At 30.8% G+C, this 17,125-nt stretch overlaps 5 protein-coding genes across 11 annotated transcripts in view; 2 read left to right on the top strand and 3 right to left on the bottom strand.

Moving 5' to 3' along the window:
- Positions 1–1,665: 1,665 nt before the first annotated feature.
- Positions 1,666–3,438, bottom strand: LOC126752175 (uncharacterized). The gene is made up of 3 exons (XM_050462786.1): positions 2,827–3,438; positions 2,071–2,768; positions 1,666–1,871 (listed from the first exon to the last, which is right to left on the bottom strand). The coding sequence occupies exons 1-3, from the start codon at positions 3,332–3,334 to the stop codon at positions 1,797–1,799; spliced, it is 1,281 nt and encodes a 426-aa protein (XP_050318743.1). The 5' UTR covers positions 3,335–3,438; the 3' UTR covers positions 1,666–1,796.
- An 831-nt stretch (positions 3,439–4,269) lies between these two features.
- On the top strand, positions 4,270–6,560 carry LOC126752172 (acetyl-CoA acetyltransferase, mitochondrial). The gene is made up of 3 exons (XM_050462778.1): positions 4,270–4,397; positions 4,461–5,626; positions 5,690–6,560. The coding sequence occupies exons 1-3, from the start codon at positions 4,371–4,373 to the stop codon at positions 5,991–5,993; spliced, it is 1,497 nt and encodes a 498-aa protein (XP_050318735.1). The 5' UTR covers positions 4,270–4,370; the 3' UTR covers positions 5,994–6,560.
- LOC126752194 (prefoldin subunit 1) lies at positions 6,457–7,317 on the top strand. The gene is made up of 3 exons (XM_050462818.1): positions 6,457–6,560; positions 6,652–6,794; positions 6,964–7,317. The coding sequence occupies exons 1-3, from the start codon at positions 6,531–6,533 to the stop codon at positions 7,169–7,171; spliced, it is 381 nt and encodes a 126-aa protein (XP_050318775.1). The 5' UTR covers positions 6,457–6,530; the 3' UTR covers positions 7,172–7,317.
- Positions 7,172–8,245, bottom strand: LOC126752192 (protein-lysine N-methyltransferase CG9154). Its single transcript, XM_050462815.1, has 3 exons — positions 7,992–8,245; positions 7,769–7,934; positions 7,172–7,713 (listed from the first exon to the last, which is right to left on the bottom strand). Exons 1-3 carry the CDS (start codon positions 8,133–8,135, stop codon positions 7,358–7,360), a joined length of 666 nt encoding a protein of 221 aa, XP_050318772.1. The 5' UTR covers positions 8,136–8,245; the 3' UTR covers positions 7,172–7,357.
- Positions 8,246–10,517: 2,272 nt separating this feature from the next.
- LOC126752187 (stathmin) overlaps positions 10,518–17,125 on the bottom strand; it is a 249,734-nt gene continuing 243,126 nt past the window's right edge. For 6 of the 7 annotated variants that reach the window (XM_050462808.1, XM_050462805.1, XM_050462804.1 and 3 more), the window contains 4 exons: positions 16,736–16,921; positions 16,524–16,670; positions 15,236–15,379; positions 10,518–11,757 (listed from right to left, as the gene is read on the bottom strand). In XM_050462808.1, the coding sequence (XP_050318765.1) occupies positions 11,665–11,757; positions 15,236–15,379; positions 16,524–16,670; positions 16,736–16,921 (570 nt within the window). In that variant the 3' untranslated portion in view covers positions 10,518–11,664. The remainder of the gene's footprint in view (positions 11,758–15,235; positions 15,380–16,523; positions 16,671–16,735; positions 16,922–17,125) is intronic. The other variant, XM_050462810.1, reaches the window with a different exon arrangement.

The raw sequence follows: 17,125 nt of genomic DNA, 5'->3' as shown, positions 1-17,125 counted from the left end.
AGGTACGCTTGGTTACAATCTGATAGACTGTTCAGTCGTTCTATACACTCCTGCACCAATAGCGATTTGAACTCGTATGCAGAGGTCGCTTTTAGTGTCGCTTGACTTTCGCTGAGTATAACTATACGTTCATTGCGATAGTTGCGTTGGAGGTCTTGTTAAAGATCCGTCTTTGTTCCGGTTCCGTGGACTCGACCGTGAACTCGCTGACCTTTGCGAGTCTTGTTTCGTTTTTATAGCAGTCGCATCCATATGTAGTTATGTAGGTAGGGTGGATGTCTGACGACGCACCTAGGCACCATGCTATCCTGTTCTCTCTGAATCACCCAGTAATCGTTGAAAGGTATACCCAGTCTGCTGGCGTGTCTTCCAATAAGACTGTGATCTATTACCACTCCTACTAGGTTTCTTATGTCATTCCTTATGAATTTTTCATACGGCTGTGTAAACTGACGTTGATCAATACCTTAAACTCAGTCGGGATCGGTAAGGACCTCTCCGAGCCGTTCGATACAAAACGAGGTTTCAGACAAGGCGACTCCTTATCGTATGACTTCTTCAATCTACTCCTGGTGAAAATAGTTCTCTCTCTGAATCACCCAGTAATCGTTGAAAGGTATACCCAGTCTGCTGGCGTGTCTTCCAATAAGACTGTGATCTATTACCACTCCTACTAGGTTTCTTATGTCATTCCTTATGAATTTTTCATACGGCTGTGTAAACTGACGTTGATCAATACCTAAAACTCAGTCGGGATCGGTAAGGACCTCTCCGAGCCGTTCGATACAAATCGAGGTTTCAGACAAGGCGACTCCCTATCGTACGACTTCTTCAATCTACTCATGGTGAAAATAGTTCGAGCTGCAGAGGAAGGTACAATCTTTTATAAGAGTGTACACTGTACAGCTGCTGGCGTACGCCGATGATATTGATATCATTGTCCTCAACACCGCGGCGTTAGTTCTGCTTTCTCCGGATTGTATAAGGAATCGAAGGAAATGGGTCTGGTAGTGAACGAGGGCAAGACGAAATATCTCCTATTATCAAACAAACAGTCGTCACACTCGCGACTTGAACGACGACAACTCGAAGTCGTAGATAATTTCGTCTATCTTGGGACCAGCATTAACACCAACAACAACAACAGCAACATCAGAATCGATATCCGACGCGGAAGCACAAGAAGAGGAAGACCTCCACTCCGTTGGAGAGATTAGGTGGAGAAGGACCTGGCTGCACTCGAATTGGAGTCAAACAGCGAAAAGTAAGAATGACTGGTGCGCTGCTGTAAACTCGGTTATAACAGCGTAAGCAATGTCTACGCCAATAAAGAGAAAGAAGAAGAATGGTCTTTTTGGAAGTAACTGTAAAATGGTTGTCATCTTTACACGTCTTCTTAGAGAGAGAGAGAGAGAGAGAGAGTAACAGTATATTTTTTTCTAAGAGAGCGGAGAAACACTGTATACTGTTGTTATTGTAGTGGCAGAAAACATTCGTGCTGCCAAGTTAACAGTCCTTGGCCGGATAAAAATCGGGGTCCCTTTGCGGATACGTAGACTCGACTGCCGTGGGAAGGGAACAATATACCCTTAATCATGTTATTTAATCTTATCGTTTTCATTTTCAAGCTGGGCCTTGAACGTCAGCAAAATAATTATACATATGTCAATAAATAACGCATAAATTTATTCCATTATACCGTTACACATTTAGAAACAAACAATATATGCTTAAAAGGTATTACCACACAATACAAAAATCATTAAAAATATAATTTTATCATCCAACTTAAAAACTCATTTATCCCAATCGATGCATTGAGCACTAAATATAATATTTAAAGTGTCCCTGGCATTGAGGTAACGCGGATCCTGAAGGAAAAATGAAAAAATATTAATTTGGTATTCATAAGAAATATATAAAGGATTAGCAGCAACTATATGGTTATTTGAGAATCAGAATTTGGCTAAGGGATTTCAATAGAAATATCTTTAAAAATGTGCTTTTGTTTTTGATTTCAGAAAACTTCAAATTAGCACTTATTAGAAGCCATTTCCTCTCAGTACTGACCTTCGTGATGCCGCGACGTATATTTGACTTCTGTAAATTCATTACGAAATTCACCTTCACCGGTCGTTTCTCCAGCACCTCGATCAATTCGAATATAAACGCCTCGGTAACGAATACTTTAAAGAATAACTGCACGAATTTCAATCTCGGACATTTCTTCAAAAGTGTCAGCACATCCTTCGGTGTTAACGCATCCGTTTTATAGAGATTAATGCACGTAAGTTTGCGTAGATTTTCAAAACCATCAATACAGCCCGGCGTGAAATCGAAATCACCATCACAAGCTAATTTCCTCAACTCACGAAATTGTGTGAGCATAAATGTGACGTCTAATGGCACCTGCTGCAGGGTTTCGAGAAAAATCACCTGCATATGATGAGCGCGATGATTGCGTAAGTCGATGAGGAAGCGACGCACGTAGCCATATGCGAAGATCTGTGTTAATTTGGGCAGACGCGCAAGCGATTCATAACGTCGATGTTCCGGCAATGTTACACGCAATTTATCCAAATTTCGACAATAGCGGCCGAGCTCAAGAAAGACCGGCACCAGGCTGGTATTCGTATAGGGCTGCTGGATGTCGAGTATACAAAGATGTTTGGCACTTTTGAAGACATGTACTAAATTGATTGGATTCAAACTTTTACAATTCGATAAGTAGAGTGCGCGCAGATTGGTTAGGGCGCACAAACCGTGACCTGAAAGAACTTTTCTGTTAGTTATTTTCATAAAGCAATATTTCACAACGTTGCGTACCGGTAATATCGTTATTTTTCGACAAATCAAGTATCATTAAATTAGACAGCATCGTAATCATATCTACATCCTTATCGACGAGCCGACAGTTTTGTAAATATAACTCCGTGAGATATTTCGCATTTGCAAACAACTCGAACAATTGAAATGCCACACGTACACCTTTGAAGACTACACGTCGCAAGAGCTGGCAATTACCGGTCATGCCCTTAAGGAATCGCTTTGCTCTGATATTACCCACACAAGGCGTGTAAGCGCGCAGCTCCTGTATAAGCGGTCCCACTAGTTTGGCATAGCTTTCAATATCTTTGACGGACACCTGCCAAAGGCTCTCCATTCTAAAGGTGGTATAATGTGCCGCATCGCGTTCTTCGAATATTTTGCGAAAACGCTTACAAACGCCAGCTAATTGTACGCGATCGATTGGTTCCAGTTTATTCCAAACACTCAGTATGGCATCATCGTCCAGACGCAATAAATTCGAATGCTTCACTTTGATATACGCCATCGGATCGATTGAGTTGCGTGGTGAAGAGCAGAAAAAATTCAGATTGAAAATTTCAAAAATATTGCACACAAACTTTTTAAAGATTTACGTAGCTTAAATTTATTATCGAAAAGTTACTCGCTTAGAGTTTTTCAAACGTTTTAAGTCAATTTTATTTTAAATAAGCCAAATTAGCAAATATTTTTAGAATACAAAGCACACACAACTAACGAATTTTCGAAAATATTTTTTTATTGTTTTCACAAATAATTTGTGTTCACCAATTTGATTTAAAAGAAAATGTCTATTTCATGAAATTATGAGGCATATGTGCGCACGTGTAACGAGTTGATATGTAAATTATTATATAGTGATGTAAAGAAATCACATTTTCTTAAGTATTCCTATTAAAAAATATGCAAATACATATTTACTGATGTAGGCATTGTACCTGTGAAGAACATATATTTGACGTGTTTATCTTTTGTAGATTCCGCAAGATGAGTTTCGATTTAGAACCGTTATTTCATGGATTTAATTACACATTTTTATTTTCATTTTTTTACGTTTTATTTTTTATTATGCCGAATCCTGCCATTAAGAGTTACAAATGCATGTGCACCTGCAACAATCAAGCAAGTGCAATAAATCTCCTTTTCACATATTCTTAAATTATTTCTCTGACAAATGTTTCTTATCTTTATTCCATTTCACTTTTTACATTATTTTTCTTTTATCCTCTTTATTAGATGAAAAGTGGTTGCTATTCTTATGCTGAGGTCAAACTCTTCCAAATTCCTATTAGCAATAAATAGTACAAATTCCACACTTTAATTATTTGAATAGCATTCGGAGTTTAAAAAAGCAAACAATCAATTTTTTGTAGATTTGTCAAATATTATTTCTGTAAAAATTCAAATCCATTTCCAGGAACATGAAAATAATTTAGACCTCATTATAGGCTTCCGCAAAATCTATTACAAAAAGAGCACAGCTGATCAAAAAATTGAGTGGTAAAATTTACCGGCTGAGAAGAAGAAGCGCGCGCGCAGATAAAATGCACAGATTGTGTCAAAAATTAGTGGTAACTAGTAGAATTAATTTTTGGAAATCATTTTCTTAAATTAAATTTTGTTTGAATTCATAGCATGTAACGCGCATTTCCTCGGCCAGATACCTAACCGATTACGGAGGCAAAGATCTTAACGATGTGGTAATTGCTTCTGCGGTACGTACACCCATTACCGGCTTTAATGGTAACTATCCCGCTTTACCAGTGGCGAAGTTGGGTGCTGTGGCTATTGATGCAGCGCTCAAACACGCTGCAGTACCGCCGGAATCGGTGCAACAAGTTTATTTTGGCAATGTCTTAGCTGCAGGAGTTGGTCAGGCACCGGCGCGTCAAGCTACACTCTTAGCCGGTTTATCCAAACGTGTTTGTTGCACAACAGTAAGCGCCTCCAGTGTAACTGGTATGAAAACAATTATGTTTGCCGCCCAAGCTGTTAGATTAAGACTAGCAGATGCCGCCATAGCAGGTGGCATGGAGAGTTTATCTAATGTACCTTATTATATGCCAAGAACCCATCTTCACCTTGGAGATTTCACTATGCAAGATGGTTTAGTTTCTGATGGTGTACCGGCGGAGTTTAAGAATAAATTTCCTAAAACTCCAGGAGTTACAAAAGAAGATTTCATTAACTATGCGAAAGAATCATACATGCGTATGCGTAAAGCGTCTAGAGCTGGATTATTCGATTTAGAATTGGTGCCACTACGAATAATGCAGCACTCTAGGCTACCTGTCATGGTGACTGAAGATGAAGAGCGTCCCCTGCTAAGTATTATGGATGAGTTGACAAACTATAATGAACACATTTCACCAATAATGGGCGATGGTGCATCCGCTTTGGTGTTAACTACAAACGAACGGGCTATGCAATGGAATATTAAGCCGTTAGCTCGAATAATTGCATATAACGAGTCAAAAACAGACGACTGCGATGTTTTAACGGCGCCCACTCTGGCTATAAAGCGGTTATTACATCATACTAATTATACAGTAAATGATGTTTCGCTATGGGAGTTGGATGACTCAATTTCAGCAGTACCGCTGGCCGTTATTAAAGAATTAGAGTTAAATCCCGAAAAAGTTAACGCGCATGGAGGAGCTGTGTCTTTGGGTAATCCTATAGCAATGTCGGGCGCTCGTTTAGTAACACATTTGGCACATGCTTTAGATCCCGGACAAATAGGCTGTGCAGCGGTAACAAATGAAACTGGAAATGCATCCGCTCTATTAATTGAGAAAATGTGAGTAAAACAATAAATGAATACATAGAATTTAAATAATTTTTATTTTCTTGTGAATTTTAGTTCGTATAATGAAGAAGGCGTTACAAATAAGACTCCACATTTAACATTGTATACCAAGGATAACTGTGCATTATGTGATGAACTACTAAATGAATTGGAAATATATTTTGACGGTCAATATACGATAGAGAAAGTAGACATCACAAAAAAGGAAAATGTACGATTTTTACGACTATATCGTAATGATATTCCCGTGCTTTTCTTCAATGGACAGTTCCTTTGTATGCATAAATTAAATGTGAATCTTTTAGGCAGAAAAATGGAAGAGTTGCGAATGAAAAATACGGACGGAACAAATATGTAATATACAAATTTTTTTAGCTAAATTAAATTTCCCGTACTAAAACCCTGAAAAAATAGAAATTTTTAATTGGGGTACTCACAACCCGTCATAAAGCATCGCAAAATCATAAAATTATAAATTTTTACACTGGTTTAAAAAATTTGTTGTTGGATTACATAAAAAAAATGAGTTTACACATTAACAATTCTCAATGCTATGTTTTCGAATCATTATAACTTATAACTTTATGAAACCCCTAAATAATAAAATGTAAAAAAAATATTGTGGAAGAAATAAAATTTTTCGGAATTCAAATTAAAAATATAGCTGCATTTTATGAGATATAACATCTCTTTCTTTGTTTAAGCTGATTGACAGTAACTCATTTGTGAACTTAAGCATTATTGTGAATGTTCTCAATAACAAGAAGAACTCCTGCGATAATTTTAGTATATGAAAGGGATAAAAATTTGCAGGTGTTAATATTTTAATCAAGTTGCCCAGTTTATTAAATTAAAATAACTACAGTAAATAGTAAAAATAAACAACGAATCAAAAATGGCTCAAATGGATATGGAATTGAAAAAGGTGCGTGTAAAGGGGCACATATTTGGAGCATTTTGTATGCGCCGCTTATACCATAAACGTGATTCACAAAATTATTTTGTTTTTATTATAGGCATTTACCGAAATGCAAATTAATAAAATCGAAACAACCAAAAAGATGAATATGATTGACATGAAGTGCAGTATGGTTAAAAATGGCAAACAAAAATATGAACTCACCGAAAAGGGCACTAGCGATCTGAAGGATGACACAAGGTGAGTAGAAATACCTCATGCAAGTATATGGAACGAGCCCAAGGAATACAATGTTTTATATTACCAATTATGGAAAACAGTATAGAATTCCATTAATGCTTGAGTTGTTTTATATACATATATACCATATATATTTTTTGTCACTTATAAATTTATTTAATTTTTATAGAGTGTACCTTTCTGTGGGACGTATGTTTGTCTTAACCGATGTAGAAAATATGCGTGGTGATCTGAAAGCTAAACAGGAAAAATGTGATAAAGCTATTGAGCTACTCAATAAGAAAAAAGAGTTCTTAGTGAAATCATTAAAAGATCAAGAGGATGGCTTACGTGAATTAGTCCAACAACGCAAAGAAGCTGATGCGGCGACAAAATAATTTAGCTTTTAAATTAAGTTGGTATAATTTATTGAACTTGATACGTGTGCTGCTTTATTCATCATAAATGTTTAGCATTGATAAAATCTCCCAGACTTATTAACGTGAACAAGCTTAAAAATATATTACATTTATATACACTTAAATTATTATTTTTTTATTGTAACAGTTATACTAAACCAATTATTAACTTAAGTAGTTGTCAAGCTGAAAGTTCGCATAGGAAACAAACTCATTGCCCAAATTTCGCTCGTGGGTTGGCTCAAAGCTACATTTCTTTAATTGTAAACAGTTGGTCAACCATGGTTCTACCACGGCACCGGAACAAAAAACTACTTTCGTAGTTGGTTTTTGTAAATTGCTGATTATTTTAGACATCTTAGTTATGCATTCTTCGGACAAGAATGGTGGATCGGCTATGATAAGATCGAACGATTCTTTGTATTCTTGCAAATATCCAATTTCCTCCGCATTATTAAAGTCATAAAATACGAAGTCGTCGCCATAAGCTGAGAAGCGTTTGTCGAACTCAAAGATTCTCACTGAAAATAGATACATATGTATTGTAGTCTTCAGGAATCCCTAGTTTTCACTTACCATTGTTGTGCACTTGTTTGACAGTGGTGTAGAGCGATGGGCAAGACAGTAGAGCTATGCGGTAGTTGTTCACATTTGTCTCATTCTCTTGTTCACCTAGCAGCTTGCTTACCAATTTACCTAGCGCTTGCTTGGTTGATTCACTATACCAAAATTGACTCAATTGCTGTAATATTTATACTGTAGTTTTTAATAAACATATTTTAATGTCTTAATAACAAACCCAATCTTCTTCAAACATAATATCGGCATTCGATTTCTTATCTATACGTTCCAACTCCTCACGCTCCCTTTTTGCTTTTTCTTCCAGAAACTCATTGAGTATCTTAAGTGTATCCGCAGGAAGAGCAATATCATCGACGTCCATTTTATATTTATCCAAACAACAAATTTATGTTTACAATTTTATTTCAGTCGTATGTTCTGCACCCAACGCATGCAGTAACCTCAAATTTGTTTGTTTTGGTTTCGGTTTTGATTGAAATTGTTAATTGTGAACGGTTGTAATCAAGATAAGAAGAAGAGCTAACAAAGTTTTAAATTGGTTTTTTTTAACTAAAATTAGCTATCCATTTTACTTCGTAAGTTTTAATTTAAAAAATTTATTGAAAATTATGTGTTCTTTAAACTTTAATGTTTAATTTAGTTAAATTTTTAGTGGATTTGTTTCTTTTTGCTGATTTTCATTGATTAACAGTATCCGCGTAGTTGTTTTGGCGTTGTAACGGAACATTTTCCCGTTGCAGTTTTTTTCCAGCGTTCATTCATAAAATAATATAATTTGAATAAGTCGTGTACAAATTTGGTTTTAAAATTTTCTACAAATTATAATTGTTATTAATGTTATTTATCAGTATTCTTCTCACTCAATATTAGTTTTTCGCTCAAGTGAAGTTATTTGTAATAGAATAAGCGGAAGACAACGTGAAAGGTTAGTTTGTGAAAGTGTTACTACAGTGTCTATTGAAGTGTGAACGTGAAAATATGAATTTCCAAAAAATCTGCAAATATTTTTACATTTGGTAAGTGATTTCTATTGTTAATATTACATTTATTCACATGTTAAGTTTAAAACGGTGACTGCTTCAAGTATAGCGTGTTAAAATTTTTATTCCAAAATTCTAGAAAGGTTTGTCAGACCTGGTTTAAAGGTTAGGGAAAGACAGGATAGCAGTCCAATTTCTGTTACTATTGTTTGAGTTTTGAGATATGTGAGTGTGTCTGAATTTGACTAAATATAAAACGGATTATTCAACTAATACAAGTATATCGTGTAGTCGATATTTGTTTCTGGGGCAGTTGCCGCCACCATCCACCATTCTGCAATACCTACTCTTTAAGTTGTATTTTGCTGCTTCAACAATCATTTAAACTACAAATTATACTATATATAGGCGAGCCGGGAATACGCTCAAGTAATTTTATGCTAACAACCGTTTTCTTAAACTACCGATCTAGCCCTTGCTCGGATAATATCCCGGTCGATTCCGGAGCTTAGAACCGGCTGTTGTGGGGATTGTATTTGGTTTTCTCATTATAGAGTTTCCCATCGCACATCCAATTAACATCCAAGCTCTTCTCAGTTTTTATAACAAATATTTTCCTTTCAATTGCTGAACTCTGTTCTTTATAGTTATGTGAAAGCTGGTTCCTGGTTATAACTTTTTAAATAAAACACACTTATTTTTAGTATTTTTTATAATTTTATTAATTTTTTTTCGCTTTTCACAATGTTTAATGTTTTTTTAATACAAGCAGGTTATATTGGTTTGGGGTTTTAAATGTTAATTTTTTATTAAATTTGATCTTATTGTATTTTTATTTGCTTAGAAAAGAACACATACAAAATGTATTTTGTGTTTTGTTTGCAAGGTATTAATTATAAAAAAATATAGAAACTTAAATTTATGCATAAGAATACAATTTTTGTAAACAAGAAATTAAAATGGTTCGAGAATATAAATAGTTGCAAAGTGTTGACTACCAAGCAATGAGATATATTTTCTCCATGAAGCGCTATTAAATTTCAATATTTGTTAGTTCATACAATATATAATTACGCAAAGTTTTTTTAATGATGCAATAGCACGAAAATTAATGAAACATAAAATTTTATTACAACTATATTATTTGCAAAATTTCACATAGAAAAGAAACATAAATTATATTAATTAAATTATATCGTTTAATATTTATTTTTAATTTTTTTATTTCAAAGCGAAACTGTTTCTGGTGAACCAATAAGGTTTTGTAAGATTTTCAAGTATGTTTTTCTTAAAGTGTAAATTAAATAAATATATATTATTTATTAGTAAAAATGCAAATCATGTTTTGGAAAAGCTCCAGAAAATGATAAATAAGTTCAAAAGTTTCTAATCACACCTTTCTATACCGTTCATACATTACGCATTACTCGACGAACATTTGAGAATTTACGTTTTTTTGTTTTTTGTTTGGTTTTTTACAATTATTATATGTGCTTATAGTTCCTGCGGAATAATATATAAATATAATACATGGCATTACACACAGACAGAAATATGACAAATGAATTTTACAGCAAACCCATATTCAATATGCAAGTCGTTGAAAATCATTTAAACCCCAATTACATATATGTATGTATTTATTTTTATATTTTCCACTTCGATATCTATTTAGTTACAAAAAATCCCCTATATCGCCCCCATTTCGAACGGCTATAACATCGTTTAATGCGTTTTTTCCTCCTCCTTCAATAAATGTCAAATTTTGTTAATTTTATTTCTGCTTTTGTTTTTGTGTTTTTTTCTTTTTGGTTTTGTTTCTTTTCATATTAGCTGTTGTTGCTTTTCTTGCGATTATATTTATTTTAAGTAGAGAGAGTATTTGTTGAATATCTGAAAAAGAGCGCTTGCGCCACTTGTGTGTGTGTTTGTATGTTTGCTTACAAATCATTTCTATCATTCATTTTGCATCATTTTCTTTTTATTAGTAATAAGAAATATAATTATAAATTGTGAATTAATCGAAATCCATTAATCAATCAATAAATCAGTTAATTAATCGTAATAGTAATAATAATAATAATAAAAATATAATTTTAATTTGTAATAATAATAATAATAATGAGAATATATGTATGTATATTTTAATGCGTTTAATGTTTATGCTTTCGCTTCATTTTTCTTCGAATAGTAAAGTGTGTTTCTCTATGTATGTATGTTCTGCTGCAGCTCACTCATTTTACATATTATTAATAATAATTATAATTTATAAAGTGTGTTATCTTTTCTGCTGATTTTGCTGAATTTGCCTTTGACGAGTGTTGAGTTATGGTTTTTTGCTGTTGCTTTTCTGCGGCATATCATCTTTAATCATTACATAGGTATGTATTTTTTATTGTTTTTCCTTCTATACGCAAGAGTGTTGTGAAAACGCTTCATTTAAATAATTTGTATGATTTTGTTTAATATTTTATTTTTTTTTCATTTATTACTGCTGCAGTTATACTCGTTTCTTCTTTGTTTTATATATTTTTTAAATATCATTTAAGTTGTGCAACGGCTGGTTTCGTCTCGAAATTTTAGTCGCATTTCCTATGCTAAGTTGTTAGTGTGGTTTTTTTTTGCAATATTACATAAGTGTTCTTAAGCTGCGCCAGAGTTTTGTATGCTGCTCAATTTTCAACCGTTTTCCTGCTATGCGCTCAAGGTTCACCCTGTCGCACATTAGGTTTTTTCTCCGCAAAACTCCTCCTCCATCCCCGCTATCATTCATCTTCAGTGTTATTGTTGTTGTTGCGATTTTCTTTTGCTCTTAACTGTTTGTTTTTTCTTGTTTTCTATGTATGTGTGCCGTTTTTTTTTTATAAATATTATTGTTGTTGTGTTCTTCTTTATGTTGTTGTTGTCGCTCTAACCAGATGAGGCAATAGCTGTGTTGGTATCATCACAAATCGGTTGCTGTGCTGCCGCCTTATTCTGGCGCACCAATTCAGCGCGACGTTCCTAGACAGACAAAGTGGAAGTGTTATAATTAAGGCAATTAACCGTTTGTTTTTTATGTATTAATTGTTGAAAGGAAATGTTTTCTGTTTTAAAAATTCTAAATTTGAAAGCGTCGCTAGGCCTACGAAAAAATTTAACTAAGTTAAGCTCTTTTTATGAAACAAAATAAGTAATATGATAAATAAATATAAATACATATTTGTAAATTAAAGTAAAAAATACAGTACGGTAAGATATGAAAGGCAAAAAATTTAACAAAAAAAATATATAAAAACAAAATATAAAAAATAATTAATAATTAAAAAAATAAAAAATTTAAATTAATTAAAAAAATATTAAAAATGAAAAAAAAAATAATTATTAATTAAAAAATAAAAAACATAAAAATAACTAAAAAAAATAAAAAAAATTAGAAAAACAAAAAATTGAAAATTAGAAAAATAAAATAAAGTTAAATCAAAATAAATAAAATAAGCATTAAAATAAAAACTTAAAAAAACATAATTAATATAAAACCAAAACGAAAATAAAAAAATGAAAATTAAAAAATATTAAAGAAATATATGAAAAAAAAATAAAAAAAAAAAAACAATAAGTAATAAAAATAAAAAAATGAAAATTAAATAAAATAAGCAAATAAAATAAGTAAATAAAATAATGAAATTAAAATATTACAGCAATATAGAATAAAAAAAAAACATTAAAGGAAATAATATTTAACAAAAAAAGAAATAAAAAAAAACAAACACACAGAAAAATATAATAAAACTTTATTGATTATTAAAACAAAATAAAAAATTAGGTGAAATAAAAAAAATTTAATACTGAATTGCTATGGGATCATAAATGATATGATGAAAGGAAATAAAGTTTGACAAAAATAATTAAATTGAATAAGAAAAAATTCATAATTTAACAAAAACAATTAATATTTATATATACATATACAAATGTACATACATATATAAAATTAAATACATAGATATACCACAAACGTAATACATTTTTATTTATAAAAAAATTATTAATAATAATAAATAAAACAATAAAAAAGTAAATAAAATAATAAATAATAAGAGAACTGTACAAAATAAAAAAAATTAAACCAGGTAAATATAATATATCTTTCTTATTAATAAAAAAATAATAAAAAAATTAAATAAATATATATAAAAAAATAGAGTAAAATAAACAACAATTTATATACATACATATGTAAAAAAAAGTGCTACATTATTATTTGATTAAAAGAAACTAAAATATATACCGAAAAAAATTTTAGTTACAAATTTAAATAATAAATTCAACTGTTCTTTGCTTTAAAGAAGTTACAAATTTAAATAATAAATTCAACTGTTCTTTGCTTTAAAGAAAAAAATAAAAATTAAATTTATGTTTGTGTTGTTGTATGACTGTTTTACCTAACCCTAAGTGAACAGACTATAAGACTTTCGGAAATCTTCGTTTCCACGCCAGTCGGGTCTAAGTCACCGGAACGGACCGGAATTGTGTCGCTACAACAACACTTTCACAAATCCCCCAGTTCACCTTGAGGAACTACAACTGGCCGTTGGAAAGTTTAAAACTAACAAATCGCTTGGCCCTGGTGGCATCCCAGCAGAAACGAAAACAATCACCGCAACACTTCCTGCAATATTCTTAAATATGTACAACAACTGCCTCGAAGCTGGAACATTTTCTGATATTTGAAAGAAACAACTTGTCCTAATCTACCGCCCACTTTGCATGCTGGACACAGCGGGAAAGCTCTATGAAAGGCTATTTAAACCTAGAGAGGAAGCGGCTACCAATGAAGAAAACCCACTCTAGGAGCCATCCGAAGCATCATTGAAAGTGTCGAAGTCGCACGGCGTAGATGCCCCAAATACAAGATAATAGTTCTGTTGGTGACTTTACACGTTCGAAACGCCTTCAACAGCGCGAGGTGGACATGATCGACGCTTTGGGAAAACATCTTAAAATACCCTTTTACCTCAATGCTGTGGTGCGAACAGAAAACTGCTGTACCAGACTAGAGAGAGATCACGTCAAATAGAAGTTACGTCAGACCTGTGGAACATTAGTTACGACGAAATACTAAAACTTCAAATGCCAGACGAATCTTATTTTATCGCAACTACTACTGAAAAAAACTCATTACAAAAAAATATTTAATGCTAATTTACTTATTTTTGAGTGTGTTATTTGCAACCTTGGTCGTTGTATTTTTTTTTTTTTTAATAATTTTAAAATGGGATGGGAAATATCTAGTTCGGTAAATGGAAATGAAGGAACGTGTACGATGAATACATTACATTCCGACTGTTGTCGAAAATCACTGATAATTAATATATGAAAGATTTTTCTTTTTTTATATATATCCACAAATAGTATATAATTAAAATATTACATACATAACTATAGACGCTAACGAATACGGAACTTTAGCTAATTTATACTGGCATATGCTTACTAAATATAATTATCGTTCATTAAAATTATTGAAAATTAAAGAAGAGTATTTAAAATCGCTGCCGAAAACATCAAAAGCCATTCTTTGAAGCAATTTTTAAAATAAAAAAAAATTTAAAATAAATGTAAAACGAGATAAAAATTATAAACAAAATTAACAAAAGATAAAGAAATTAAAAATAAATAAAAACAGATTTGAAAAAAATAAAAGATATTTAAAAATTATAAAAATAAATATAAAATATAAAAATAAAGAAAAAATAAAATATTATAAATATAAAAAAAAATTTAAAATTAGAAAGATGAATAAGTTAACACCAAAGAATTTTTAAATTTATTAAAAGCAAAAAATTTTAAATTATAAAAAAAAATTTTTGCTCAATTAATAAAAAATATGAAAATTAAGCAATAAACTAAAAAAAAATTGAGAATTAATCGAAGACAAATTAAGAAAAACTAAAAAAAAATAAAAACAAAAATTTAAAGTAAAAAAAAAAAAATAACCTAAAACTAAAACGAACATTAAAACTAAAGAAAAATTAAAATTCAAAATGAAATAAACAAAAAAAGCAAATAAATTTAAATCACAAAAAAATTAAAAAATAAATTAGAAATAAAATAAAAACATTAAATATTAGACAATAAATTTTGCAAAAAAAAATTAAAAAATAGAAAAAATATCTCAAAAAATGCCATAGCTATACATGTTTGTTTAATATTTAATGTTTTTATTTTATTTCTAATTTATTTTTTAATTTTTTTGTGATTTAAATTTATTTGCTTTAAAAATAAAAGGTATTCAATAATATTAGCAATAAAAATGTATATATTTTTATATTTAAATAAATATTAATTAAATAAAAACGCCTAATTGCAACCAGCTATAAAATTCATAAGCAAACAAACTAAGCATTTTTGCATAAAATATAAGCGAACAAGAACAAGTGTTGATGATACGAGTATACACGAGTTAAATAGCAGTTAATGAGAGAGTGGTGACACCTACAAGTTTTTGAACTTTTTCAATTTTCTTTTGTATCTCCTTTTCACGATTTTGTTCGGCGGTGTACAATTTATTTTCAATAATGCGGGTCTTCTCCTCGAGTTTTTGTGTTTCCAATTGGTCGATTTGATTTTTTTTGTTAGTGTTCTATAATGAATACATACAAATGCAGTCAGTAAAAAAGAAATGCATGAACACATGATATTAATGTTGGTTTTTAATTAATTTCATTTTTTGTTATTTGTTTTTATTAAAAGAAATTTTTATAAAGAATTTTTTTATAAAACAATTTTTTATAAAAAAAGATTTTTATAAAACAAAATTTTTATAAAGCAGTTTTTTATAATTTTTTTTTATGAAATAGTTTTTTATAAAACAAAATTTTTATAAAGCAGTTTTTTTTTTATAAAAAATTGTTTAATAAAAAAAAATCGTTTCTTTTAAAAATTTATAATTTATAAAAATGTCCAGATTTTTTTATAAAAGAAATTTTTTATAAAAAAAAATAAATTATTTTATATAAAAATTTTTGTTTTTAGTTTTTTTTTTATTATAAAAAAGTAGTTAGTATTTGCAACAAAAGTACGCAGGCAATTAGAGAGAATGAGTGTGTGAGAGAGAGAGAAAGAAAGGTGGATTTTCAAAATGCAAATCACAACGCTTGGGTTTTAGTGGCACAAAAAAATTTTGTTAAAAAAAAAATAATTAAATAAAAAATATTTTTTAATTAAAAAAATGTTGAAGAAATGCAATGCTTGCTGCTTCAAAATTATTTATTGTTTATGTAGGACGCGCATACAAGTTCGCCGCAACATGCCGCGTTGCATTCGGTGTAATGTGCGATTCAGGTGTATGTTTAATTTTTTTACAAAAAAAAGCCAAAATTAATTATAAAAAAATTGAGCAAAATACAAAAATGCTACAATCAGTTGGTAAATCATTAAAAAACCGCTAGATATAGTTACATATAGTATTTATATTTCAAAAAATTCAAACAAAACTGTACATTAGCTATAACAGTACATACTTTATAGTAAATATATTTTTTAAACACATATCTACATATACATATTTGTATGCATGTATGTACATATGTACATGAGATCTATATAATTTTGCTTTGCCAGTTTTATTTTTCTATATAAACTATATTGTGTGTGCGTTGGTGAGTGGGTTTTTTCTTGTTGTTGGTGGTATTGGTGAAAATGTTAGCGAAAAGGAATTGTGAGTTGAAAAAGTTTCAAACTTATAATATAATAAGAGCAATTTTTCAATGCTTAAAATCGCTTACATGCTCCTTAAGACGTTCCAGCATCTTTTTAATGTTCTCATCTCGCAAAGTCTGAGCGGTCTTCAATTTCTCCTCAATGGCCACTTTCTCAATGGATTTCTGCTGCTCCAATTGTTCGCGTGTCTTCTCAATTTCTTGTGAGTGAATCTGTCATCAAGTAGAAAATTTTATAAAATAAAAAAAAAATATTAATATGTTTGCACCACACTTACCTTCAATTTCTCCTTCATGTCGCTAATGATGGCTTCGCGTTTCTCAACATGCTGTTCGATTTTGGTTTCCAACTTCTCCTTGGTCTGATTGATGAACTCATTGGTGATTTCATCCTTTTTGCGTGTGGCCTCCTCGATTTTCGACAGTTTGTAGGTTAAATCGGCCATTTTCTTTTGTTCCAAAGACTGTTGAAGAAGTGAAAGTTAAAATATTGTTTAAACATTGCAAATAATGATCTAAAAAATAAGTTATTTAACATTTAAATCATATTTTTTAATTTTGTATTACCAAAATTTTAATTAAAAATAATTTTAAAGTTTCTAAAAAGAAAAAATTAATCTCGAATCCCGAAAAAAAATTTTGTTCTTTAAAATAAAATGTTCAAAAAT

This window comes from Bactrocera neohumeralis, chromosome 3 (assembly GCF_024586455.1).
Source record: "Bactrocera neohumeralis isolate Rockhampton chromosome 3, APGP_CSIRO_Bneo_wtdbg2-racon-allhic-juicebox.fasta_v2, whole genome shotgun sequence".
Lineage (NCBI taxonomy): Eukaryota > Metazoa > Arthropoda > Insecta > Diptera > Tephritidae > Bactrocera > Bactrocera neohumeralis.
This window is presented reverse-complemented; position numbering and strand designations above follow the sequence as displayed.